Source organism: Salmo salar, chromosome ssa14 (genome assembly GCF_905237065.1).
Source record: "Salmo salar chromosome ssa14, Ssal_v3.1, whole genome shotgun sequence".
Taxonomy (NCBI): Eukaryota; Metazoa; Chordata; class Actinopteri; order Salmoniformes; family Salmonidae; genus Salmo; species Salmo salar.
In genome coordinates, this window is record NC_059455.1 from 72,111,539 (window position 1) to 72,129,515 (window position 17,977).

The window sequence follows — 17,977 nt, forward strand, 5'->3', positions numbered from 1 at the left end:
TTTATTTTCCCTTTTTGTATTTTAACTATTTGCACATTGTTACAACACTGTATATAGCCATATGAAATTTGAAATGTCTTTATTCTTTTGTAACTTCTGTGAGTGTAATGTTTACTGTTCATTTTTGTTGTCTACTTCTTGCTGTGACAATATTAACATGTGTTTCCCATGCCAATAAAGGCCTTGAATTGAAATTGATATTCAGAGGGACCGTGTGGGGGGAGAGAACCGTGTGGGGTAGAGAGAGGGAGAGAGAACCGTGTGGGGTAGAGAGAGGGAGAGAGAACCGTGTGGGGTAGAGAGAGGGAGAGAGAACCGTGTGGGGTAGAGAGAGGGAGAGAGAACCGTGTGGGGTAGGGAGAGGGAGAGAGAACCGTGTGGGGTAGGGAGAGGGAGAGAGAACCGTGTGGGGTAGGGAGAGGGAGAGAGAACCGTGTGGGGTAGGGAGAGGGAGAGAGAACCGTGTGGGGTAGGGAGAGGGAGAGAGAACCGTGTGGGGTAGGGAGAGGGAGAGAGAACCGTGTGGGGTAGGGAGAGGGAGAGAGAACCGTGTGGGGTAGGGAGAGGGAGAGAGAACCGTGTGGGGTAGGGAGAGGGAGAGAGAACCGTGTGGGAGAGGGAGAGGGAACCGTGTGGGGTAGGGAGAGGGAACCGTGTGGGGTAGGGAGAGGGAGAACCGTGTGGGGTAGGGAGAGGGAGAACCGTGTGGGGTAGGGAGAGGGAGAACCGCGTGGGAGAGGGAGAACCGCGTGGGGTAGGGAGAGGGAGAACCGCGTGGGGTAGGGAGAGGGAGAACCGCGTGGGGTAGGGAGAGGGAGAACCGCGTGGGGTAGGGAGAGGGAGAACCGCGTGGGGTAGGGGGAGAGAGGGGAGAGAACCGCGTGGGTAGGGGGAGAGAACCGCGTGGGGTAGGGAGAGAGAACCGCGTGGGTTAGGGAGAGAGAACCGCGTGGGTTAGGGAGAGGGAGAGAGAACCGCGTGGGTTAGGGAGAGGGAGAGAGAACCGCGTGGGTTAGGGAGAGGGAGAGAGAACCGCGTGGGGTAGGGAGAGAGAACCGCGTGGGGTAGGGAGAGAGAACCGCGTGGGGTAGGGAGAGAGAACCGCGTGGGGTAGGGAGAGAGAACCGCGTGGGGTAGGGAGAGAGAACCGCGTGGGGTAGGGAGAGGGAGAGAGAACCGCGTGGGTTAGGGAGAGGGAGAGAGAACCGCGTGGGGTAGGGAGAGAGAACCGCGTGGGGTAGGGAGAGAGAACCGCGTGGGGTAGGGAGAGAGAACCGCGTGGGGTAGGGAGAGAGAACCGCGTGGGGTAGGGAGAGGGAGAGAGAACCGCGTGGGGTAGGGAGAGAGAACCGCGTGGGGTAGGGAGAGAGAACCGCGTGGGGTAGGGAGAGGGAGAGAGAACCGCGTGGGTAGGGAGAGAACACGTGTGGGGTAGAGAGAACCGTGTGTGGTAGGGAGAGGGAGAGAGAACCGTGTGGGGTAGAGAGAGAGAGGGAGAGAGAGAGTCTCTGTCTGTCATAAACCTTTGAACGTCTCCAGCCGCTGTCTTTTTACTGTGGTTCTCACCAGTCAGTTTAGAAGTGAACACACTTGCACATGAACTCAGACCGAAGGCTTCACAACAACAATAAACATGCCTCTGCAAACTCATCTGACCTCACAATACCATATCACGATACTTCGGTGCCGACACCATGTGTTGCGATTTGATGTTCCAAACATATTGCTCACCATATGTCTGCTGTAGAGAGACGAGGGAGCGTGATAAAACAAGGTTTGATCAGTCAGGGAATGCTGAAAACCTGTTGGCTCACTATTTTAAAAAAGATGAAGAACCAGCTATAGGATGAAAAATACCGCTGTTTTGGTGCAGGCAGCGCCAACTAGTGCTAGCTAATGCTAGGCGTACCTACAGTAGCACCAGTAATTTTTCTGTGTGTAAATTAATCGTTTGAGACAAATATGAAAATTGTAGGATTTATTAACGGCTATTGTAAAATTAATCATGGCGGAAAAAGTAGAGGACATCAATTGATTTATGACACGTTGAAATACCAACCTTCGTGTGTCTGTAATTCTATTCAAAGCAACACGTTTCATTCCGTCACTAGACTGTTGCTCAGTTGTACAGTACTCCATATGTGAGTTAAGGAGCAGAATGCCATAACAATCCTTGACCTCCATCCAGGAGAATGAAAAGACGCGCATCTCTCTCTCTCTCACACGCCTCAAGGGGATCCCTGAGGGCCTCGGACTGTGTGTGTGTGTGTGTGTGTGTGTGTGTGTCAGACATTTGAACAACTTCAACAATATAAGGAAATGCTTGCTAGTAAACCGATCAATGAAAGAATGGTATAGAGGATGGTCAGTCACCTGACTGGGGTTGGATGACACCCCTGTGAGGCTGGTAAACTAATGACTGTGATTTTGTTTTTACCTCATTTGAATGAATAAAACCATTTTAATACGTCAAACTTGAAAGTGGTTGCAGACAGTATTTGTGTGGCTGGCTGCCTCTGCACATCCAGTCAGACTCCGAGACAGACGGGGTTAAAAGTGCGGTCACAGGAGAATACCTCCCTGTGGTGGGGTCCTGTAATGACCCAGGGGAGTATAGTAACACACATACTCTCTGTCTGTGAACCTGGGGTAGCCCTGGAGAGAGAGGCCTGCCCTGTGGGTGGCTGGGCCGGCTGGAGGTAAAATGTGGAGTGGATGAATGTGTTATCTCCGTATGCTGACCCCACCCCCCATGGGACCAGTTCCCGAGCCTCTCCCACATACCGCCAGTGTCATTCATACGGTGCCAAAACGGCGTTATTAAAGCAGGAAAAGAAGAGAGGAGAGGAGCCAGTCTCTGGCCCAGGTTCAAACGTCATACAGCTGGGACCTGTTACGTTTCAGGCACACTGCCCTCTCCCTCCTCTCTGGTCTGGGCTATAAATACACTATGGTTGTCTTCCTATAACCAGGGACTGAGGTTTGGTTTGGCAGAGGAAAACATGACGGAGGAATAACCGTGGGAAGCAGTGAGAAGGCCTTGTGTCTGTGTTGCCCACCTGTCTTGGGGTCCAAGGGGCTCAAGGTGCTGCTGCCTGGTACTTCAAAGCATCCTCTCTCTGTACTAGCATCCTCTCTCTGTACTAGCATCCTCTCTCTGTCCTCTCTCTGTACTAGCATCCTCTCTCTGTACTAGCATCCTCTCTCTGTACTAGCATCCTCTCTCTGTACTAGCATCCTCTCTCTGTACTAGCATCCTCTCTCTGTACTAGCATCCTCTCTCTGATTGTATGCTGGCGGTCGGCGCCGGTGGCATTTACATGAAAAGAGGCAGACTGGCTCAGATGTATAAGAAAACAACAGGTATTGAAGTCAAATCAGGTGTTATTTGTCACAAGCTTCGTAGACAACAGGTGTAGACTAAGAGTGCAATGCTTTCATACGGGTCCTTTTCCAACAATGCAGATAAGAGTGGAGCAATACCAACTATCCGCCCTCAGCTCTCAGTAGTAGGGGAAACACTGCTGGTGGTATTCCACCAGTCCAGTCAGACTGACGCTTCGAACACACCGACAGCGTCGTTGCATTTTGGTACACCAGAATGACATTCATTTCCAATGAAACGCTGCGTTTGTCTTGCAGCATTGCGTTGCAGTACGTTCGTGGTGTGGTGCATACGTTGATTTATGAAAGGTATGCGTCAAACTGTATGTGTAGACGGCTTGACAGAAATAGTAGCAGAAGGTGATTGTTGAACTTTAGTTGCACACATATCCAGATGATGCTGCGTACCATTTTGCACTATGACGCAGTCGGTGTGTTCAACGCGTTACTGGGTGTGTGTGTGTGTGTGTGTGTGTGTGTGTGTGTGTGTGTGTGTGTGTGTGTGTGTGTGAGAGACGCTCCCCCCGCCACTACACCCCACGTGCAGCCAAGGTCAGGCCTCCTCTCCCATGATGTCTCTCTCCCCTCCAGTCCTCCAGCTGAGAGGTGGGCAGGCCTCCAGCCACCACAAACAGACGGACACTTCCATTTCCTCCAGATTATTTTCCTAGGAACTTTAACACTCCCCAACGTCAGAAAGTAACTTTATCCTCCCGCTGGCATTCTGATCTCCTGGCGGAGGGATGGAGGGAGGATAGACTGGGCTCATTCATTCATGGCCAAGTTTTTTTTAGTGGGAAACTAATCGTGTTTTGTTAGCATTCTTTAGCTATACCCTCATAGGTTTCACTTTTCCCACCGGTGGCATGGCTTAGTTATGGGACACCGTCGTGAGATCTCATGCAGTTTGTTTTTTATTTTAAAAAATATATATTTTACTTAGCTTGTGTACAATTGATCACATTTTAATAAGTTCAGTTGGTTCAAATTATTATAATGTTTGTTAAAGATGGAAATAACCGTATGAATGTCTTATGTTTGGTTTCTTACTTGCTCCCTCTCTCCCTCTCTCTCTCTCTCCCTCTCTCCCTCTCTCTCCCTCTCTCCCTCTCTCTCTCTAGCCCCCCAGCCCTATGGACCAGGCAGGGAAGATGCGAGGCCAGGGGTACGGTGGAGTCAACCCCTACTCTCAGCAGCAGGGGCAGGGCCCTCCTCCTCCAGGGGCTCAACAGGGTGCCTCCTACCCAGGCCAGGGCTACGGACCCCCAGGGGCTCAGAGATACCCCATGGGCATGCAGGGACGCACCCCCGGTGGCATGGGTGGCATGCAATACGGACAACAGGTTGGTGAAGTTTTTCTGTTGGTCCTGCTCGCTCTCTTTCTCGATCATCATACCCTCTCAATCATCACACTTCCATGCAGTCACCGCTTAAATGGGTCTGTTAGTTTGATAGACAGTCACACGCAGGCCTGTTTGGTGTTCAAAGCACCCTGTAGAGAAGACGAGTCCTGTCTCATTGTTACCTCTCACACAACCGCCACTTCAGGTGGGTTTGATGCAGGTCTTTTCTGCAACTCCTCATGTTTTCTTTGAGTCCTTGAGAGGGTAAGTGCCCTGCTAGACACCACACGGCTTTTGTTTTCATTTTTTCCCTCACTGTACTTGCTGGGCAAGGTCAGCTGCTCTTTCGAGTTACCAGAGAACAATACAACACCAATGTGCTGTGTTGTAAGTGTTTTTACGTACAGGAAAGCCTCGCAAGACCACCAAGTGACGTTTTAAAGGGCAGCTATTAAAGAGTTTTTATTTAATCTTATTTAATATAGCCTAATGTGTGAAAATACATGTTTTATGTTAACCGCTGAATTTGATTGTTTTTCTTAAATCAATTTATTGTATTTTGTTAATAACGGTTGAAGTCGGAAGTTGAAACTCATTAAAACTCGTTTTTCAACTGCTCCACAAATTTCTTGTTAACAAACTATAGTTTTAGCAAGTCGGTTAGGACATCTACTTTGTGCATGACACAATACATTTTTCCCAACAATTGTTTACAGACAGATTATTTCACTTAATTCACTGTATCACAATTCCACTAAGTTGACTGTGCCTTTTAAACAGCTTGGAAAATTCCAGAAAATGATGTCATGGCTTTAGAAGCTTCTGATAGGCAAGTTGACATCATTTGAGTGAATTGGAGGTGTACCTGTGGATGTATTTCAAGGCCTACATTCAAACACAGTGCCTCTTTGCTTGACATCATGGGAAAATCAAAAGAAATCAACCAAGACCTCAGAAAAAAATGTGTAGACCTCCACAAGTCTGGCTCATTCTTGTGAGCAATTTCCAAATGCCCGAAGGTACCACGTTCATCTGTACAAACAATAGTACGCAAGTATAAACACCATGGGACCACGCAGCCATCATACCGCTCAGGAAGGAGATGAGTTCTGTCTGCTAAAGATGAACGTACTTTGGTGCGAAAAGTGCAAATCAATCCCAGAACAACAGCAAAGGACCTTGTGAAGATGCTGGAGGAAACAGGTACAAAAGTATCTATATCCACAGTAAAACAAGTCCTATATCGACATAACCTAAAAGGCCGCTCAGCAAGGAAGAAGCCACTGCTTCAAAACCGCCATAAAAAAGCCAGACTACGGTTTGCAACTGCACATGGGGACAAAGATTGTACTTTTTGGAGAAATGTCCTCTGGTCTGATGAAACAAAAATAGAACTGTTTGGCCATAATGACCATCATTATGTTTGGAGGAAAAAGTGGGAAGCTTGCAAGCTGAAGAACACCATCCCAACCGTGAAGAACGGGGGTGGGAGCATCATGTTGTGAGGGTGCTTTGCTGCAAGAGGGACTGGTGCACTTCACAAAATAGATGGCATCATGAGGGGGGAAAATGATGTGGATATATTGAAGCAACATCTCAAGACATCAGTCAGGAAGTTAAAGCTTGGTCGCAAATGGGTCTTCCAAAATGGACAATGACCCCAAGAATACTTCCAAAGTTGTGGCAAAATGGCTTAAGGACAACAAAGTCAAGGTATTGGAGTGGCCATCACAAAGCCCTGACCTCAATCCTATAAAAAATGTGTGGGCAGAACTGAAAAGGCTTGTGCGAGCAAGGTGGCCTACAAACCTGACTGTTACACCTGCTCTGTCATGAGGAATGGGCCAAAATTCACCCAACTTATTGTGGGAAGCTTGTGGAAGGCTAACCGAAACGTTTCACCCAAGTTACACAATTTAAAGGCAATGCTACCAAATACTAATTGAGTGTATGTAAACTTCTGACCCACTGGGAATGTGATGAAATAAATAAAAGCTCTACTATTATTCTGACATTTCACATTCTTAAAATAAAGTGGTGATCCTAACTGACCTAAGACAGGGAATTTTTACTAGGTTTAAATGTCAGGAAATGTGAAAAACGGAGTTTACATACACCTTAGCCAAATACATTTAAACTTCCGACTTCAACTGTATGTGTATACAGGGCTTCCTTGTAAAAGTTATCTTGGTCTCAATAGGACTAAAATAACCGCGTCTTTAAGTAGCCCAGGGGACTCAACCATTCCCCCCCCCCCCACTTTTTTTAATGCAGTGGGCTGCATTAAATGGGTCCGCGGACCATAAGTTTGAGACCCCTGATATAGATTGTAAAGACTCTAAATCTGTGATTACATTGCTGTTTGTCCTCTCTAGATGACCGGCTATGGGCAGCAGGGTCCAGGGGGCTACGGTCAGCAGAGCCAGGGCTACTACGGCCAGCATGGCCCCCCACCACACACTGGTCAGCAGCAGTCCCCCTACCCCCAGCAGGTCCACCCCTCCCAGGGTCAGCCCTCAGCCCAACACAGCCAGCCTGGGGCCCCCGGCCCCTATCCCCAGGGCCAAGGGCCTCCACAGGGGGGTCCACCTCAGATCCAGCCGCCCTACAACCAGGGACCACAGCAGCAGCCGGGTCCCCAGCAGGGCCAGGCCGTGCCTCAGGGTCAGGGCCCCCAGCCCAGCTACCCCCAGCAGCAAGGACCCCAAGGGCAGCAGCCTCCACAGCAGCAGCTCCCCTCGCAGCAGCAAGGACCCCTACAGCAGCAAGAAAGGGCGGCCCCTCCACAGGCCCAGCCACCCCCGGGCCACCAACAACCCCCAGGCCACCAGCCCTCTCCAGGCCACCAGCCTCCCCCCAGCCATGGTGGGCAGCAGCCACCCACAGGCCATCAGCCCTCCCCAGGCCCCCAGGGCCACCACCCCTCTCCAGGTCACAGTGGACCCCCACAGCAGCAGGGTCAGTCTCAGCAGGGCCAGCCCTCACCCTACTCCCAGACCCCACCCCTGCAGCAGTCGCCCTTCCAGCGGTTTCCACCTCCGCCGCAGGTAAAACACCACCCACCCGTTGAACTAAGACCTAGGCATTAGCTTGGGAGCTAACGTAAGTCGGCAGGGTTACACGTCAGGTTCCTCAGTCTACAGACAGTCATCTGTTTTTCCTCCCTCTCTCTTTAGGAGCTCTCCCAGGACTCATTCAGCTCCCAGTCCAGCGCTCCCCCCTCCAACCAGCCCATGACTTCCACAAAGAGTGGAGCAGAGGACAGCATGCAGGGACGGCCTTCTAGCTTACCGGTGAGCCCTCCCAACACATTAACGGTCGTCACTCAATACACACGTACATACACACATTCTATCATCCTACCACTACAACAAACACTACCTCCCTGGCTGTCAACACAGCAGACCTCTTTCCCAGCATCTCCTCCGGCCCAGCCCCCTCTGTTGAACTGGCTGCTGGCTGACTTGACCTTGACTGTTCACATGGTAATAAGCTGGAACACACACACACACACACACACACACACACGTCACGGTCTTTATAGACTCTCTCCTGGGTTGACAGTTATTCTGACGTGAGCGTTCCCTTCACACTGCAGGGAGTATCGGTGGATCAGGTTTCTGAGAGGAGAGGTAAGGAGAAAGGGCAGGTTGGTGGAGCTGTGGGACGAACAGAGGAGTCGAGTTGAGTAAAAGGCCACGTTTACTGAAGCACAATTAACCTGTCTCGAGAAGCAGGTGAAAACATGTTCATTAGGTAAATAAAAGGTGATTTAACCTGTCTCGAGAAGCAGGTGAAAACATGTTCATTAGGTAAATAAAAGGTGATTTATATGTGATATTTTTCACTTTGAAATTGACCTTTTTATTTCACCCCTAATTAATTAGCAAATGCTAATTCAAAGATACTGGATTATGAAAGGAAAGGGTGTAGAACTTTCACTACTTCTCTCTCTGTGTGAAAGAGCTTAACACTCCCGTTGAAGTCAGTATCTGTGGTTGTTTATAGGTTCCAACAGAGAACACATATGACCTAATTCAAGGCGGCAGGGATAGAAAGTGAAAAATGAGATCGTTAATGAGATATAATGAAAGTGAGGGAGGGCGGGAGGGAGAGGGGGAGCGATTGAGCAACACGTGCTTAGGATGTGTTTCCCTCTATTATTTATCCTATTTATTTATCTATCTCGGGACTCAGCCATTGGCCAAGGAGGTTGTGTTTCCTGGGGATTCCCCCCATCGGCTTTGTGTGATTGGCTATGAGAGCCATTCATCTGGCAGAGGTCTGGACAAGCAGATTCCACATTGCTTGCCGCCCCCTCCTCCCCCTACCTTCCCCGTGGAGTGCACATGACAGAGTGTGCAGATTAGTCCCGCCAACTTTAGCCATGCTGCCTTTCAGCCATACACACACACAGACACACACACACACACACACACACACACACACACACACACACACACACACACACACACACACACACACGGCTGGCTGGCTGGCTAACACCTCAGCCAGAACAGTGGAGATACAACACTGATGGCCTCAGCCATATCATAAAGCCAGTGTTGCCTTAGCCAATGCCAAATGATAGCCCAACCAGAACAGAGCACATTGGTGGTTTATCATTGTGCGACGTCAGGTAGGTAGCTTTAGGATAGCTTGGGTCTACTGCCTTTTATAATGAGACTTTTGAAAAACTTAATTGTTCACACAATGTGGAAATTTCCATTTGGTTTCACCAAAAACATTTATGGTGAATTTATTTAACTTTAGCAAGGCAACACCTCCTCAGCCGTTGTACATGCAGACTGGTCTGTTTGATCCAGGTGCTGACAACCAGTGTTACTGTCTGCTGCATATTCCTGTGGGAATTCACACGACTAACTGACAGACGGTAGTCAAGCCCTGGTAGCACAACAACAACCAGCATGAGAAAATGGAAAAACAGCCAGGCAGCGAGGGTGAAACCAGATGGACGAGTTGAGCTGGTTCCTCGTTTGTTTTCAGCCAGGTTGCTAACGGAACTGCAAACACTCTCTCTCGCTCTCTCGCTCTCTCGCTCTCTCGCTCTCTCGCTCTCTCTCTCGCTCTCTCTCTCGCTCTCTCTCTCGCTCTCTCTCTCGCTCTCTCTCGCTCTGTGTTCAACATACCACACTCTTCTTTTAACTCTTTATTTTATTTGACACTGTGTTGTCAGATCTTCAATCAAAACCTAATATTAGATTAAGGGAACATTTGTGAACAAATAACACAGTGCTGATACTTATTTTATTTATTTAATAAACAAAGTTGTGCACCACCCAATGCCCCAGTGTGAAAAGTAATTGCCCCCTTACACCCAATAACTAGTTGGGATACCTTTATCTGTCAATGACTGCAACCAAACGCTCCCTGTAGTTGTTGATCAGTCTCTCACATCACTGTGGAGGAATTTTGGCCCACTTTTCCATGCAGAACTGCTTTAACTCGGCGACATTTGTGGGTTTTCGAGCATGTAATGCTCATTGCAGGTCCTGCTGCAACAGGTCTGGATTTTGACTAGGCCATTCCAAAACTTTTGTTTTGCCTTTCAGCCATTCTTATGTAGACTTGTTTGTATGTTTTGTTTGTGTGTTTTGTATCATTGTCTTCACTTCAGCTCAGACGGATGGCCTGACATTCTCTGATGCAGAGCAGAATTCATGGTTCTTTCAGTGATGGCAAGTCGTCCAGGCCCACAGGCAGCAAAGCATCCCCATAACCATCCCACTACCACCACCATGCCTGACTGTTGGTATGAGTTCAGTTCTGTGGAAGGCAGTTTTTGGTTTTCACCAGACATAACGGGAACCATGTCATCCAATAAGTTCCACTTTTGACTTCCAGGAGTCTCGACGATCATCCAGGTGCTTTTTGGGAAACGTCAGCCAACTTTTTGGACTACATGGGTCCCGTCATGCATCAAGACAATGATTCAAAACACAAGCAAGTCTACATCCAAATGTCATAAAAGCAACAGAATTTTAGTTTTGTAATGGCCTAGCCAAAGTCCTGACCTAAACCCAAGATGACCACGAGGTGAGGTCGTCTGGGGAATCTTTCCAGGCCGTGAGAGAGAGGATTTAACCCTGCTTAGGTGGCTCTGACCCTGGGTCGTCTAGGCCTCGGCTTGGCCTCGGGAGGGCTCCAGGCAGAGACATACAGGGGTCAGGGGGTCTCTACTGTAGGAGCATAGGTTGAAGTCCTCTGGGTTATATGGATATTGTAATATAATTTACAAGGCATGTAGTTATGACACATAAAACCCCAGACCTACACACAACACTGTGTCTGTCTGTCACTGTGTGTCTGTCTGTCACTGTGTGTGTGTGTGTGTGTGTGTGTGTGTGTGTCTGTCACTGTGTGTGTGTGTGTCTGTCACTGTGTGTGTGTGTGTCTGTCACTGTGTGTGTGTGTGTCTGTCTGTCACTTGTGTGTGTGTGTGTCTGTCTGTCACTGTGTGTGTGTGTGTGTCTGTCTGTCACTGTGTGTGTGTGTCTGTCTGTCTCTCACTGTGTGTGTGTGTGTCTCTCTCACTGTGTGTGTGTCTGTCTCTCACTGTGTGTGTGTGTGTGTGTGTGTGTGTGTGTGTCTCTGTCTGTCACTGTGTGTGTGTGTCTGTCACTGTGTGTGTGTGTCTGTCTGTCACTGTGTGTGTGTGTCTGTCTCTGTCTGTCACTGTGTGTGTGTGTCTGTCTGTCTCTGTCTGTCACTGTGTGTGTCTGTCACTGTGTGTGTGTGTGTGTGTGTCTGTCTGTCTGTCTGTCTGTCTGTCTCTGTGTGTGTGTGTCTGTCTGTCACTGTGTGTGTGTGTGTCTGTCTGTCACTGTGTGTGTGTGTGTCTGTCTGTCACTGTGTGTGTGTGTGTCTGTCTGTCACTGTGTGTGTGTGTGTCTGTCTGTCACTGTGTGTGTGTGTGTGTCTGTCTGTCACTGTGTGTGTGTGTGTCTGTCTGTCTGTCACTGTGTGTGTGTGTGTCTGTCTGTCACTGTGTGTGTGTGTGTCTGTCTGTCACTGTGTGTGTGTGTGTCTGTCTGTCACTGTGTGTGTGTGTGTCTGTCTGTCACTGTGTGTGTGTGTGTCTGTCTGTCACTGTGTGTGTGTGTGTCTGTCTGTCACTGTGTGTGTGTGTGTGTGTCTGTCTGTCACTGTGTGTGTGTCTGTCTGTCTGTCACTGTGTGTGTGTGTCTGTCTGTCTGTCACTGTGTGTGTGTGTCTGTCTGTCTGTCACTGTGTGTGTGTGTGTCTGTCTGTCACTGTGTGTGTGTGTGTCTGTCTGTCACTGTGTGTGTGTGTGTCTGTCTGTCACTGTGTGTGTGTGTGTCTGTCTGTCACTGTGTGTGTGTGTGTCTGTCTGTCACTGTGTGTGTGTGTGTCTGTCTGTCACTGTGTGTGTGTGTGTGTGTCTGTCTGTCACTGTGTGTGTGTGTGTCTGTCTGTCACTGTGTGTGTGTCTGTCTGTCACTGTGTGTGTGTCTGTCTGTCACTGTGTGTGTGTCTGTCTGTCACTGTGTGTGTGTGTGTCTGTCTGTCACTGTGTGTGTGTGTGTCTGTCTGTCACTGTGTGTGTGTGTGTCTGTCTGTCACTGTGTGTGTGTGTGTCTGTCTGTCACTGTGTGTGTGTGTGTCTGTCTGTCACTGTGTGTATGTGTGTCTGTCTGTCACTGTGTGTGTGTGTGTCTGTCTGTCACTGTGTGTGTGTCTGTCTGTCTGTCACTGTGTGTATGTGTGTCTGTCTGTCACTGTGTGTGTGTGTGTGTCTGTCTGTCTGTCACTGTGTGTGTGTGTGTCTGTCTGTCACTGTGTGTAGAGGGGGACGGTAGCGGTCTCAGTCTTGTCAATGTCAGGCAGTTCTTTCACTTTCCTTGGAAGTGACACTTCCTCTCCATGTCAGCCCTCTGTGGGACCGGGAAAGTCTTCCCCCTCTCTCTCTTTTTTAATCTCCTCCTTGCCCTCTGAGAGTTTCTTTTGTACCCCTCTCCCAATGTGGGGCTAATCCCACTGACACTCCCACTGGTCTTGGTCTTTTGCCCCCGCTGCTAAGGATCCTAAGGACTCGGTGTGTGGGCACTGACTGACTGAAAGAGCTCTGGACTAGAGAGGAGGAGCGAGAGAGGGGAAGGTCACATGTTGGTCACACACTCGCTCTCTGTTGTTTTTCCGCCCTCTCTCTTTTCATCCCTCCCTTCCGCTTTTCCCCTTTTCTCATTAACAAGCATTTCATCTGAAGTAGTTGATTCAGAACTTATACGATTCAGGGTCTGTGTTGTCCAGCGTGTTTGTGTGCAAGAGGAAAACCCAATTGGGCCCCACCCTTAGATTCCATCACACAGGAACTTGTGGCTTGCATCACTGTTAGCGGACCACCCGCATCTCCCAAACAGCCCCCATGACCTATGGTGTATGTTCCAAGTTCTCTCTATTCGTCTGCAGCAGTACAGCTTGTTTGTGCGACACAGCTCTGGCGCATTCTGCCTAGCTAGGCCGGACCACTTTTTCTCTCTCACCCTACTCAGCCCCAACCTTTCTTTTGCCTTTTGTTGGTTTAGCCAATTTTAGAAATGTGAATAGTAGGCAATGTAACCAACACAACCCTTCTTTTACATCTTTGCAAATCCTGCAAATCACCAGCAGAATGTGAAAAATCGATTTTCACATTCACTCTGTTGGTAATGTTTACACATCCGATCATAACTCTAAAGGTAGCAGAGAGCCTACTATGGAACTTCAATTAGCCTGTAGATTATATTATGTCCAACAAGATGTTGAAACATTTCCCCATTCAGAATGTCCATATTTTCAATAAATTAATATCATTTTTTTATTGAAATCAAAATACTACTCTTATTACAGAGCAAGCCATAAATGTAACCTTTTTTTTAACTAGGCAAGTCACATAAGAACAAATTCTTATTTTACAATGACGGCCAAACCCTCCCCTATCCCGGACGACGCTGGGCCAATTGTGCGCCGCCCTATGGGACTTCCGATCACGGCCGGTTGTGATAGAGCCCGGGATCGAACCAGGGTCTGTAGTGATGCCTCTAGCACTGAGATGGAGTACCTTAGACCGCTGCGCCACTCAGGAGTCCATATAAAGCTTCATATGACACGAATGTTTGCTTTGTAGCACCTACTCCATAAAACATGGAGTCTTAAAGGAGGCCTGGTAATGCCAAAATGTCATAAATATGCTAACGTTGATTATTTCAAAATTATGCTTTTAGATACAAATGTTAACAATCCTTCCTCCAAAGGACCATTCTATAGATTCAATTTTGTGATTAAACCCCCACATTTTTGTCCTGGTTTTGTAAGGAATCACACTCTGTCTCTGTGTGTGTAAATAAGCTTCGGCTCAGCCTTATTTTGCGAACCTCTCTCTCTGCTCTGCCTGTCGTTGCAGTATTCAGTGTCCTGGGCGTATTTCCTGTTGCTATTCTGGGGCCTAGAGCTTCCTGTGCCCACGTGTCTTATTCAGATTCCTGGGTTGACTGCCTCTCCGCTTCTCTACTCTTTTTCTCTCACCCCACCCCCCCATCCCCACCCCCGGCTCCATCTCAGTCTCTCTCTCCCGTACGTACATGATTTTTAATTAATGTACTTGAGAAAATTCAATCTGCTGATAATGTATTGTTTGAATTTGACTCAGTGAATTGTTTTGGAGCTGGCTAACCCAGCCTGCTTTTTGCTCTTGTGCGCACATACGCGCACACTCTCTCACACAAGAACGCCCCTCCCCCCTCCATTTCTGCTAGGCTGAGCTAGTTTTTCAGCACAAAGGCAGTGGCTGACTGCAGCACTGTCTATCCTCTCTGCTCTGTATTTCTCTGTGGTGGTTGCTTGGACAAGGGGATTTTAGATGCACCAAAACAGCTCATTAAATTTTAAGTAATGCTCTTTTAGATTAAACCACCTTTTGTTGTTCTGCTCTGAGAAACGATGGTTGGGTCAGTTAGTGAAGGGCTTTGGCAGCGCCCTCTAGTCTACTTTGGGTTGTTGCTGGGTGTCTGTCGTCGGTGGGAGGGGCGTTGCTCTGGAGAACAAGGCAGAGAAGCAAGCAGTCTGAATCAAATAAAATCACATTTTATTTGTCACATGCACCGAATACAACTGGTGTAGACTTTACCGTGAAATGCTTGCTTACGAGCCCTTCCCAACGATGCAGTTTTAAAAATAAAATGGTAACACATGGAATAAAATAAAATACACCAGAATGAAGCTATATACAGGGAATACCAGATTCATGTTTAGAGGTAGATAGGTACATGAAAGCAGGGTAAAGTGACTAGGCATCAGGATAGATAATAAGAGTAAAATAAAGAACTGAGTAGCAGCAGCATATTATGAGTCTAAAAGTGTATGTATTTGCGTATTTAGTGAATGTGTGTGGGAGTGTGTAGGTAGGTATGTATGTGTACCAGTTAAACAAATCCAAATATATTTTGATTCTTCAGTAGCCACCCTTTGCCTTGACTGCTTTCCACAGTCTTTGCATTCTCTCAACCAGCTTCATGAGGAATGCTTTTCCATCAGTCTTGAAGGAGTTCCCACATATGCTGACCACTTGTTGGCTGCTTTTCCAACTCATCCCAAACCATCTCAATTGGATTGAGGTTGGGGGATTGTGGAGGCCAGAACATCTGACGCACCACTCCATAACTCTCTTTCTTGGTCAAATAGCCCTTATACAGGCTGGAGTTATGTTGGGGCATTGTCTTGTTGAAAAACAAATGATAGTCCAACTAAGCGCAAACCAGATGGGATGGCATATCACTGCAGAATTCTGTGGTAGCCATGCTGGTTAAGCATGCCTTGAATTCTGAATAAAAACCAGACAGTGTCACCAGCAAAGCACCATCACACCCCCTCCTCCATGCTTCAAGGTGGGAACCACACATGCAGAGATCATCCGTTCACCTACTCTGCGTCTGACAAAGACAGGGCACTGGAACCAAAAATCTCAAATTTGGACTCATCAGACCAAAGGACAGATTTCCACCGGTCTAATGTCCGTTGCTCATGTTTCTTGGCCCAAGCAAGTCTCTTCTTATTATTGGTTTTCTTTAGTAGTGGTTTCTTTGCAGTAATTTGCCCATGAAGGCCTGGTTCACACAGTCTCTGAACAGGTGATGGTGAGACATGTCTGTTATTGAACAATCTGAAGCATTTATTTGGGCTCCAGTCTGTGGTGCAGTTACCTCTGCTGCAGAGAATAAGTTAACTTTAATTATCTCTGGGTCTTCCATTCTTTTGGCTTTCCTCATGAAATCCAGTTTCATCATAATGCTTGATGGTTTTTGCGACTGCACTTGAAGAAACGTTCAAAGTTCTTAATTTTCCGAATTGACTGTCATATATATATATATCACACACTACCGTTCAAAAGTTTGGGGTCACTTAGAAATGTCCTTGTTTTTGGAAGAAAAAAAAAATCCATTTAAAATAACATAAATTTGATCAGAAATACAGTGTAGACATTGTTAATGTTGTAAATGACTATTGTGGCTTGAAACGGCACGTTTTTTTAAATGGAATGTCTACATAGGCCCATTATCAGCAACCATCACTCCTGTGTTCCAATGGCACGTTGTGTTAGCTAATCCAAGTGGATCATTTTAAAAGGCTAATTGATCATTAGGAAACCCTTTTGCAATTATGTTAGCACAGTTGAAATGTGTTGTGCTGATTTTAAAGAAGCAATAAAACTGGCCTTCTTTAGTCTAGTTGCGTATCTGGAGCATCAGCATTTGTGGGTTTGATTACAGGCTCAAAATGGCCAGAAACAAAGAACTTACTTCTGAAACTCGTCAGTCTATTCTTGTTCTGAGAAATGAAGCGTATTCCATGCGAGAATTTGCCAAGAAACTGAAAATCTCGTACAACGCTGTGTACTACTCCCTTCACAGAACGGCGCAAACGGGCTCTAACCAGAATAGAACGAGTGGGAGGCCCCGGTGCACAACTGAGCAAGAGGACAAGTACATTAGTGTCTAGTTTGAGAAACGGACACCTCCCAAGTCCTCAACTGGCAGTTTCATTAAATAGTACTCGCAAAACACCAGTCTCAACTTCAACAGTGAAGAGGCGACTCCGGGATGCTGGCCTGCAAAAAAACGCTAACAACGGAATTACCTTATTAAGTATTCAGACCCTTTGCTATGAGACTTGAAATTGAGCTCAGTTGCATCCTATTTCCATTGATCATCCTTGAGATGTTTCTACAACTTGATTGGAGTCCACCTGTGGTAAAGTCAATTGATTGGAGGTGACCAAGAACCCGATGGTCACTCTGACAGAGCTCCTGAGTTCCTCTGTGGAGATGGGAGAACCTTCCAGAAGGACAACCATCTCTGCAGCACTCCACCAATCAGGCCTTTATGGTAGTTGCCAGACGGAAGTCACTCCTCAGTATAAGGCACATGACAGACTGCTTGGAGTTTGCCAAAAGAAACCTTAAGACTCTGACTATGAGAAACAAGATTCTCTGGTCTGATGAAACCAAAATTGAACTCTTTGGCCTGATTACCAAGTATCACGCATGTAGGAAACCTTGCACCATTCCTTCGGTGAAGCATGGTGGTGGCAGCATCATGCTGTGGGGATGTTTTTCAGTGGCAGGGACTGGGAGACTAGTCAGGATTGAGGGAAAGATGAACGGAGCAAAGTACAGAGATCCTTGATGAAAACCTGTTTCAGAACGCTCAGGACCTCAGACTGGGGCGAAGGCATCGTGACATGTCCTTGAGTGGGCTAGCCAGAGCCCAGACATTTTTGGAGAGACCTGAAAAAAAGCTGTGCAGCGACGCTCCCCATCCAACCTGATAGAGCTTGAGAGGATCTGTCGAGAAGAATGGGAGAAACTCCCCAAATACAGGTGTGCCAAGCTTGTAGCGTCATACCGAAGACTCTAGGCTGTAATCGCTGCCAAAGGTGCTTCAACAAAGTGCTGAGTAAGAGGTCTGAATACTTATGTAAATGTAATATTTCAGTATTTTTTATAAATGTGCTAAAATGTCTTAACCTGTTTTGCTTTGTTATTGTGGGGTATTGTGTGTGGATTGATGATGGGGAAAAAATGATTGATTTAATCAATTTTAGAATAAGGCTGTAATGTAACAAAATATGTAAAAGTGAAGGGGTGTGAATAATTTTTGAATGCACTGTATAGTCTAGTGAGTGTATGTAGCATCAGTGCAAATAATTTGGGTACCATTAATTGCTAAATAGTC

At 47.4% G+C, this 17,977-nt stretch overlaps 1 protein-coding gene across 2 annotated transcripts in view; it reads left to right on the top strand.

Moving 5' to 3' along the window:
* LOC106570245 (AT-rich interactive domain-containing protein 1A) overlaps positions 1 to 17,977 on the top strand; it is a 53,663-nt gene that overhangs the window by 11,845 nt on the left and 23,841 nt on the right. For both annotated transcript variants that reach the window (XM_014142352.2, XM_014142353.2), the window contains exons 2-4: positions 4,506 to 4,727; positions 7,103 to 7,774; positions 7,904 to 8,020. In XM_014142352.2, coding sequence (XP_013997827.2) covers positions 4,506 to 4,727; positions 7,103 to 7,774; positions 7,904 to 8,020 — 1,011 coding nt within the window. The remainder of the gene's footprint in view (positions 1 to 4,505; positions 4,728 to 7,102; positions 7,775 to 7,903; positions 8,021 to 17,977) is intronic.